The sequence below is a fragment of the Montipora foliosa genome, chromosome 6, assembly GCF_036669935.1.
Source record: "Montipora foliosa isolate CH-2021 chromosome 6, ASM3666993v2, whole genome shotgun sequence".
In the NCBI taxonomy this organism is placed as follows: Eukaryota; Metazoa; Cnidaria; class Anthozoa; order Scleractinia; family Acroporidae; genus Montipora; species Montipora foliosa.
In genome coordinates this window covers 70,315,697-70,325,696 of record NC_090874.1, presented here as the reverse complement: position 1 = coordinate 70,325,696, position 10,000 = coordinate 70,315,697, and the positions used below count along the sequence as shown (strand labels likewise).

General features: G+C 34.5%; 1 protein-coding gene and 1 pseudogene across 1 annotated transcript in view; both read right to left on the bottom strand.

The window, feature by feature from the left end:
* LOC138008315 (uncharacterized) overlaps positions 1–1,055 on the bottom strand; it is a 2,618-nt gene extending 1,563 nt beyond the window's left edge. The window contains exon 1 of the mRNA XM_068855619.1: positions 877–1,055. Within this exon, the coding sequence (XP_068711720.1) occupies positions 877–1,003 (127 nt within the window). The 5' untranslated portion in view covers positions 1,004–1,055. The remainder of the gene's footprint in view (positions 1–876) is intronic.
* The window catches only part of LOC138005977 (uncharacterized), an 18,835-nt pseudogene that overhangs the window by 4,064 nt on the left and 4,771 nt on the right, over positions 1–10,000 (bottom strand).

Below are 10,000 nucleotides of genomic sequence, written 5' to 3'. Positions count from 1 at the left end.
TTATGGCAATTGAGTATTGTCTCTGCCCTTGAAGGATATAATGTCAGAGGAACTGCACCTAAAACATACAGCATAGCCTAAAATAGGTCATTCTCTGGTGACTGTTTATTGTATGCTATATATTTATTGAAAATTTAGTATAAGTACATTGTACTATGTGTCTGTACATCACTTAAAGTATTAACATGGAGGTTGGGCAGAGGGAATATTGATCAAAGCTCATTATGGTAACTGTGAATGACTCAACTGACCAGCTTTATTTCAGTGTCATCTCCTTTTCACACTGGTATAAATTACTTGAAAAATAGACCGCTGATAAGTCGTAAACTGTGCTCATGTCCTTGAACAGTCCTTAAGGTTGGCCATAATTTATAATTATTATGCCTTTCTGTAATTTTAAGTATAGAATTCCTCTCAAATAAAACCTTAAAAACCATAAATTGCTTTTGACAGGGAATAACCATCCACCCTCTTCTTCCCTTTAAAACCAAATTGCATGTACAACACAGAGTTGTCCCAGGTTCCTTCTGAGTGAAACTAGCTGACTGACAGTAGACATCAAAACTGGCAACTATTGTTAAATTCTAAATAAATAGACCAAATGCAGAAATGGGTATTCTTTTGTTTATGTGCTAATTAGACTCATCAGCCTCGCTCTCAAGCAACATTTCTTTAGTAGTTTGTCCATGCAACCGCAAGGCTAGTGAGTCTAATTACACGTAGTACATATAAACAAATTAAAGAATTTTTTTGGCCACCACTTACGCATTTGGTCTATAAATATTACTTTCTTGTAACAGAACTGTGTTGAGAAATGCCACAATCTTTATTTTCCTAAGCTTTAAAATATATAATATTACAATATTAAAAACTTACAAGACTGCCCTGGTCCAGATGCATCATGGTTTGTAGCCCTTGAATACAATTGCCGATGCAGTTTGTGAGAGGACTCAAACCCTTGTCCAGAGTATTTGTAGAATGAACGAAATTGTTGCAAGAGCATAGCACTGTGATCTAAAACAAGGAGACTATAATCACCAGTGCCCAAGTGTAGACTGAAAAGCTTCTTTAAAAGAAATCCCCACTCTTTACACTGATGAAAAAAGCATGGAAATGTCATGTTTGATATTAAAAATATTAAGAACTGTACTACATGTGTATGTTAAGTTTAAATTTTATCCCTGTTTTTTTTCCTTGTCGTTTCAAACTCATTGAATAATAGTTTCTGAGGTGTAAATTTAGTGGATAATTTTTAGAAACTTATCAGTGTTTTTTATTTTGCTCACTTGTTTGTAACTTTAAGACCTTGCCAGTTAACCTCTTTGGTGCAGAGACAGGAGGAAAAGGTATTTCAGTCAATTTCCTTGGAGAGAAAGCCTTTGGAACCCCCTACAACTCAATGCCTTTGCCATGATGTACACATCTGCTTGCTTTATCTATACTATACATTTATAGATATAGTGATCACATACACATCCAGGAATTTCTTAGTGTGCAAAACCGTGAGTCAGGTGACTTGCCAGGAGATTGTGTAACTGTTACAGTGGCTATTAGTGTTGCTCCAGTTTCTGGCCTTAGTGGCCCCTAAGAAATACACTGTACTACGATATACATATACAATGTATAGAGAAGACATTGTCATCAGCCTCTCAACATATAAACAGTAACATAAGAATGTCTTTTTATTGCATTAAACTTTGTTTTTTGTGTAGAAATGTTACCCTAACATCTTGGATATCAATCAGTTGTTCCTCATGCTGTTCAAACACTCTTTCCCACATGGTGAGGGCAATTTCCCTCCAGTCACAGCTTACCTTAACCAGAGAGGTTTGTCATGAAAAATTTTTTTACATGAAGCATTCTAATAAAAGTAAAGTAAAGTAAAGCAACCATATTTAACGTCGATAACTCGTAACAGTAATTCAACTGACAAACCTGAGGTCGACGGTGCACTCATTTTACTCCCCCCTCTCCATCAGTGCTCCGTTTTACGGGTATTTAAAGCTACTTAACTACACGGAAAGGAAAGAAGTCGAAACAAGGATGTGAGATCCAGGAATCGAACTCAGGACCTCATGCACCAAGGTCGCGCACTAACCGACTGTGCCATCCTTGCTCCTCTAATATTCTTTTGTATGCACTCCTTGAATAATAATTATATGTGTAGCTTACTTTGGCGAAAAAAAAGACTGAAGTTCTGCTGCAAATCTGGCATAGGGATCTGCTTTTTTTGGTTGGGCTTCCTTTGTGGTTCTCTTTCTTTTTTTGGGCTTTGGTGCTATGCGAACAGGATCTTGGTCTTCTTTGTCCACCTCCAAGAAACGTTCTTCGACTTCTGTTTGTTTTGCAAGCCAATAATCTTTCTGCTTATTCAAAAAATCTTTAAGATCTGCATGAACAAATAATAGGTAAGTACAGTAGAAGTAACATATTAAGAGTATAAAATTTAATGTAGCAGTATTATTTTATTGATAGTAAGGGAAATGTCAGTTGGGCAGACAAAAGGTTGCTTTTAAAAATGTAGAGCAGTGTAAGGCTCTTACTTTTAAACAGGACCTGCTCCTTCAGTTTCATGCAGATAGATGTTAAAGGAATTCACATCCTACCTTGAACCCACATTTAATAAAAGATAAATTTACAATACAATAATGATCATAAAGGTACTGCTATCCCTAAACAGATCACCCTGTTTAACAGAGAATCTTTTTATCTGCTATACAATCATTGCACTAACAAAGTGAGCATCAATAATGTATGGACAGATCTAAAGATGCCACTTAATAAACAGGCACAAAATTGACTTTTTCAAAAAAACATCATTGTTCTCATTAACGTTAAATACACTGACATGTTTGGTCCTGTTGATTCTTAATTAGTGCTACAGGCTGCAAAACACATTTATTTTGCAAAGTTAACTTTAAAAAAACTAAAATACAAAAGGGCACCTGTTAAATCATCAAACTTGACTTCCTCCTGTCTTGACCCATAGTCTCTCACAAAAGTTCCCCTTTTGAGGATGTCATTGAAAAACTAAAGTATAAGATAACAAACTGATATTAAATCAATGATAAATAATCACTTACATGTAGTAAAATAAGCAACTGAGACTGAGAAAGGTTGGAATACATTGCTTTTTGCCAAAATTAATATCATCTCTTGGTTATAACTCTGATAGCATGTCATAAAGAAAAGTGTTTAACATACCACTATTCTCTCTTCAAAGTAGGTAACATAATTTAAGACAACTTCTTTAGCAGTGCCAGGGCATTGTTTATAATACTGGGCAACTTTGTCCACAGGAAGAGTTCTCTGAACAATGTTTTCAAAATTCTTGAGCACTTCTCTTTCTGTAGAACCTAGTAAAAAAATGAAAAAACCACTGATCGTTTTAAGTTTTAATGACCAACAAGTGACATAATCACTTCTAATCACTGATGCGTTTTTAATATTATTATGGAACTACCACTACCACTACCACTACTACTACTACTACCACTACATTGTACGCACTACACTGCTACTCAGCTGCTGCTGCTACTTTACTAGTACTACTTAATTCAATGCTATGCAGCAATATAATTTGCACTGCCCTGTTTTTTGTTTTTGGCATGGGCTTCTGAGGATTGTGATACTCAATGCTCTTAGCAGCACTCAATTTTACATTTATGTCACACTAACATCCACTAATCATCAGGAGGACCTGGGTAACATGTGATTTTTGGCAGGAAAGGGATGCTAAAGTTGACTTCTCATGTTTTAAAGTACAATTTCTTTTAGGAAGAAGTTATATTACTGATTCAGGCCACTGATTCAGTCTACATGCACTGTATTATAGCAACCAGAAACTAAGTACCTGAAAGAGATGCCACGTTGATGTTCTGTCTTTCTATTGCAGTAGTTTGCCCTTTCCTCTCTTTTATGGTCACTCGTGGGTAACCTCTACAGTTCTCTCGCCCATACTCTGATAGTGCGTCATTGAGGAGGTCAAGGGTTCCCACACGATATGCAAACAATCCAAGGGAATCCAAAAGCTGCTCAAAGTTCCTCATCTCACAATGTAACAAACAAAGGTTAACGTTGCTCAGATCTTCCTCTAAAAGGAAATTGAGGTCATCTCGGAGGCCTGAGGATCTAACATATACGCTTGACTTAGCTTTTTGTATTACTATGTCGTTAATAGAGGTATACATGAACTACATCATAAGAATTTGACTGCGTCGCATGCATGCTATATTGTTTTAAGGATTGTGTGGAACAAAGTTCCCAAAAAGTCCATTATTTTGTACATTAACATGCTATAAAATTTGTGCTTTAAGATTACATTTGTTGTCACTTCAATGATGAGCTCATTTAGCTCTTGGGGCAAACATGTAGATAAATATGTTTAACTAAAAAAATACATGATTGCAAGTTCGAATGAGGCCTAACACTACTGTGAAGTTTTTGTACCCAGTTATTCCATCAGGGATCAACCCTAGTATTGGAATTGGGCCCACACAAGGACAGAGAAAAACTCTGACCAGGGTGGGATTTGAACCCACGACCTTCGGATTAGATCACCGCTGCTCTACCGACTGAGCTACAAGGCCAGAACGGGAGCTGGCCGTGGGTATGTGAGATGTTATTCACAAGGACAAATTCGGCTCGGCCCAAGCCTAATTTTAGGTGATCGCAAATTATTATCTGTCAGCTAAATGACATTTAAGTGTGAGAAAATATCCTATAGTGCATTAAGTATTTACCCGTATAGCATCACAAAATGCACAGAATTCTGCTTCAAATCCTTTACCACCCAGTTGAAAATTTTCGTCATCTGGTTTGTTCAGGAGCAGTAATAGTGCCTTATAATCTAGAGTAACTGAAAGATAGATTAATCAGGGTTTGGTTAAAATTGTGTACCATAACTTTTATGAATCTGCAAGTTACTGGTACTGATATACAGTCTACCAAAGAACTGTTTGGCTAAACATTGTCTGTATACTAGAAAAATGACATTATTAAAGAACAAATTTCACTAAATTGTAACTTTGACTCAGCAAACACATGAAGCAAGGAGAGAACCCCAACAGGTTCTTAAATAGGAAAATTGAATAGGCGTTCTCTGGTAAAAATTATTAAAAATATGAGCTTTCAACACCAGTCTACTGTCTTTGATGGACAAACATAACTGATAACATCAAACGAACTGTTAAAATATTTAAATATATGATATGCATAAATTAAAAATATGTAGGAAGAATGTTCAGAGGAATGCTCAAAATGCATTAAGATTAGTGTTTGTTTAAAAGAATGTTTTATTGTGTAGAGAGTGGGCATGAATTGTTGTGCCTCAACAATAATTTTTACAAGAGAACACCTATTCAATTTTACTCTGATCAATCCTGGTCACGGATCCTCGATATTTCTTAAATAGTGTTGTTTTTGGTTACAATGTGCACCTATGTCAGTCTCTTAAACTCTTCCTACTACTTTAATAATTATTTAAATCCAAATGTAAAAAAAAACACACACATACACATTTCTCATACATTTCCTAAAATCGCTTTTTAAGAGAAAAAATGCCCAATGTTTCTGTAACAGCACACAAACACAGTCTCTTAGCATGTAGGTTACTTGTTGGAACTCATAGCTGTTATTATTATTATTATTATTATTATTATTATTATTATCTGTGAAGGTTTCCGTCTATTGTTTTGTTTTGTTACATTTATGTCTGTTTTTCGTCATCATTAAGTTCTCACATTTCTTTTCGCTCGCACATGTTTTCATTCGATCACGTATCTCCTTCAAGTTAGGTTAAAGCTAGCACTTCAATTTGTTTTCCTGTTCTTTGGACCAAGCCGGGATAGTTATGTAAGTTTCACTCAGTTCTTTGTTGTCATATGGTTCTAGGTAACATTTTATGCAGTTATTTTCTAGATAATTCCGTTTGTATGCTTTACCGTAGCAAACATGTTGTAATTAGTCAACTAGCGTGTCTCATTTCATTCGCTTAGTTTCTTTGTCGTTCAGTTTGCCTTAATCTGTTTGTAGCATATGGATAATTCGTGTTATTTGATTGAGTGATTTTTCCTATTATATCTTCAATTAAGCGCATTTCAATTTAGGGTTCAATTTAGTCTGTTGTATTTTGGTTCGCTATGATTCATGTTATGTAATTAATTTCTTGCATTTTAGATTACGATTATCGAACACCGATCAACAAGAATTCATCATTAAATCACCGTTGACTGATCCTAATTGGTTCTTGTCTTCTCGTGGATTATTCTTGCGTTTGGTTCGAGAAGTCCGTAAAGTCAATCCCTTTCCAACGCCCGACACCTTTTGACCCTTTAAGCGGATCTTGAGAGTCGTGTCCGTTACATTATCATTATCATTATCATTATCACTATTACTATTATTATTATTATTATTGCTGTTGTTGTTGTTGTTACTGTTATTACTATTATTATATAATTCCAAACTCATTTTTTTCTCTGTTAATATAAGTATGGCTGTGCAGTAGTCAACAGTACCTGTAAAAGTGATTTTATGTTTTCCCATCCACAGTTATTCCATGCTTCTTGATCACATTCTTCTGGCAGTTAAGATCTCTTAATAACTGTTTGAGATTTCCTCTATGCAAAAGTTAATTAAGACAAAATAAAACATGATTAACTAAACTTAAATAAGTTTTTTCATATATACAAATGTCTCTATAGACAATTTCCTAAATATTTATCTGATAAAATATACATATCAGTTACATTTCTAAGAGATCACACACTAGATGTGGTGGAATAACATTACGTTGTCCAAAGTATTAAAGGAATTCCTTATCAAAATTGAAGCATGGTTAGTATACTTTTTGTATACAAAGAGTATACACCGTTTGTACCTCACTGTTGTGGTGTACGTATTTAGTATACATCAAATATACATCAAGCAAAATTTCATCTTGCCATTTAAGACTGATGTATACTATTTGTATATATCACCATTGCATCAGGGCTATGATGTATACTGTGTGTATACTACACACCCTCATTAACTCTGTGATGTATACTTCATGTATACATTACAGCTGCATTAAGACTTTAGTGTATAATTTTTGTATACAATGATTGTCCCAAATACCAAAATGTAACTTAACATCAAGAGTAACGTATACTTCGTGTATACATCTAAGCCATGCGATGTACTTGGTTTTCAACATGAGGTATATTTACTGTCTACATTGCTAAAACTGTCTGAATTCGCAACTGATATTGACGACAATACAATTTTTTCAATGATACACTTTGATATCATTACCATAATATCTCAGTTATGAGTAGGTGCATGTGTAAAACATTGATCTTAGGCTCTAGAAATTTTATGTCAAGTTGTAAATGTTAACCAGTCTTACAGCAATTTAGTTAGAAGGCCCCCTTGTAGAACCAGACATATGTAAAATGCTATGTAAAGTTTATCACATAACTATGTAGAGCTATATAAAGGCTATTTCCTGCTCCTTACTATGTAATAACTATGTCACTTGCTACATTACATAGTTCAGTCTGTGTAAAGCATATGCCATTACTATTGCAATACTATTTAAAGGTCACATAGCTCTCAAATAGCTATATAAACACCATTGAAAATCTTCACATAGTTTTTAAATAGCTATATATTGACTATGTTATCTGAAGTCCAAGTATACTTTTCACTTAGTAAAATGCATACTATGCTTTTGGTATGTGATTGTACAGCATAGTTTTCACATAGCACATCAAATGAAGAAAAGTTTACATTGCTTTTACATACTGCTATCTATGTCCTATGGCTTCCTATGCATTTGCTATGTATTGGGATGAAATAGTTTTTACATATTGCTCCCACATAAACAACCAGGAGTGTAACATTTCCATATACTTTACATACTGCTATCTATTTCCTATGTTAAAGCAAAGGCTTGCTATATACTTTATTTACCATGTCTTGGGGTAAAATAGTTTTTACATAGCACTTACTAAACAAAAAACATGAAAAAACCTTACATAGACTTTATATACTGCTATCTATTGCCTATGTTTTGGACCTGTACTGCACCAACTAAAACAAACCAGGAGTTACAACATACATAGACTCTACATACTGGTATCTATTTCCTATGTAAAAGCAAAGGCCTGCTGTATATATTTACTACGCCTTCGGGTAAAATAGTCTTTACATAGCACTCACTAAAAGAAAAAAAAAACAGGAATACAAATCCACATAGACTTTACCTACTACATCTATTTCCTACTGTATGTTGTTTAACATAGAAATTAAGCAAATTCCTAGGATTTCCAACTCATGCCATCAGCAAAACTCAGTGAGTTGGAACTCTAGGAAGTTTTTGGGAATTGAAAGCTAAAAGGGCACTGTGCACTAGGAATATTCCAATCAATAATTCAACTTGAGGGTCACTTGAGTGAGTTGGAATTCTTGAGAATTTTGTGCAATAGCACTGAATGTGCCAGTGAGACAACAATCAAAGTTTAAGTGCCCTTTTAGGATTTGATTTCATCTAGTGCCTTGAAAAAATGACTTCAACTTCAACCTTCAATACATATATATTATACAATGTATAACATTTAACAAGGTTTGGTCTTATTCAAAGCATGCCAATGTGAATATGATATCTTTCGAGTTAATTCACTCTTCGTAATACATGTATTTTGCTTAAAAAATGTCCTTTAAAGGCTCCAAACTTTGAACATAAAATCACTCTGTACACGGAGAAATGAAAAAAAAAGCTTTTATTCCGATGTATTCAATAGATTGTGAGAAATACCAATCAACGGATTACCTTACTCTCTGAGTCTCATAATCGGCCTTATTCCAAAAGGAACATGATGCATTACTCTTGAAAATTACACACTCAAAGTCAGCACTTAATTATTTCAATGAACTCCAGTATCTTTCGAATCTTGCTCATTTAAAATGAATCCGTAAAAAGATTGTCATCCTCCGCCATCTTGGACAACACGTAAGAGATAGGACTGGAAACTAGTGAGTCCTTTTTCGTTTTGGTCAGCAGTCAGCGGTAACCAGTCCAGCTCTTACTAGCTCTTACAGGTTTTGCGCGGTTTTATTCAAACGTTTCATCTACGATCACGCTTTTGTGGTGACGATTTTTTGGTTAGTTTTACTCTTTAAATGCTGATCCACGCAAGGAAATACTCACAACAACTCAAGTTAAAAGGTAAGCGTTGTTGTTGTGGGAATAACATTTGATTTGATGCCTTATTGTCTTCAAAATGAGGAACCATTTACATGCATGTAGAATTCACATTTTCACACCTTCGAGTCAATTTGTGACGTTCGGAGACTCAATTTGGCTTAAATGCTATAGCCCTGTAAAAAGAATTGGTAAACCTTTACAAGAATAATGAAGTTAGATCAAATGGTGAAGCAAATGATTTGGAAAAAAAAGTTCTCATACGGCAAGTTACATGTTTACGATTCACAATTGATTTGTCGTAAAAATGCTAATTTCTGTCACTAAATCAATGCAGAAAATGCCTGAGAAAGCTATTATGGACGTTTGCAAATAGAGACCCAAATTCATGAGTCTACTCTTCACACACGTTAATTGTAATAAAAATGATCAGTGATTTAAAGGAATCTCTACATGCATCATTGAAGTGTATGTACTGTATTTTTTTTAGTTGCCGTGAAAGAGTATAAAGAGACAGCAAGGAAATAAGATCCTTTACAGCAGACAAAAATGCTTAGCAGCCAATTCTGCCTCCTCAACCAGTTATGGTTTGATGTATTTGGGGATCTCTCCTTGCAGACAAGTTTGTTATAGTTCAGTGGTTTATCTGAAATGTTTTAAAGCTTTTTTTGTTTTTAAATTTAAAACAAAAACTCAATCCAAAGATTTTGGTATGAATTAAATGTTTAGGTTCATGCAATAAAAAAATGTAACTGCTTTGAAATCTGTAGTCTATTTTTTTTTTGTCTGTGAGCTACGGTAATAACTGTTAATAGC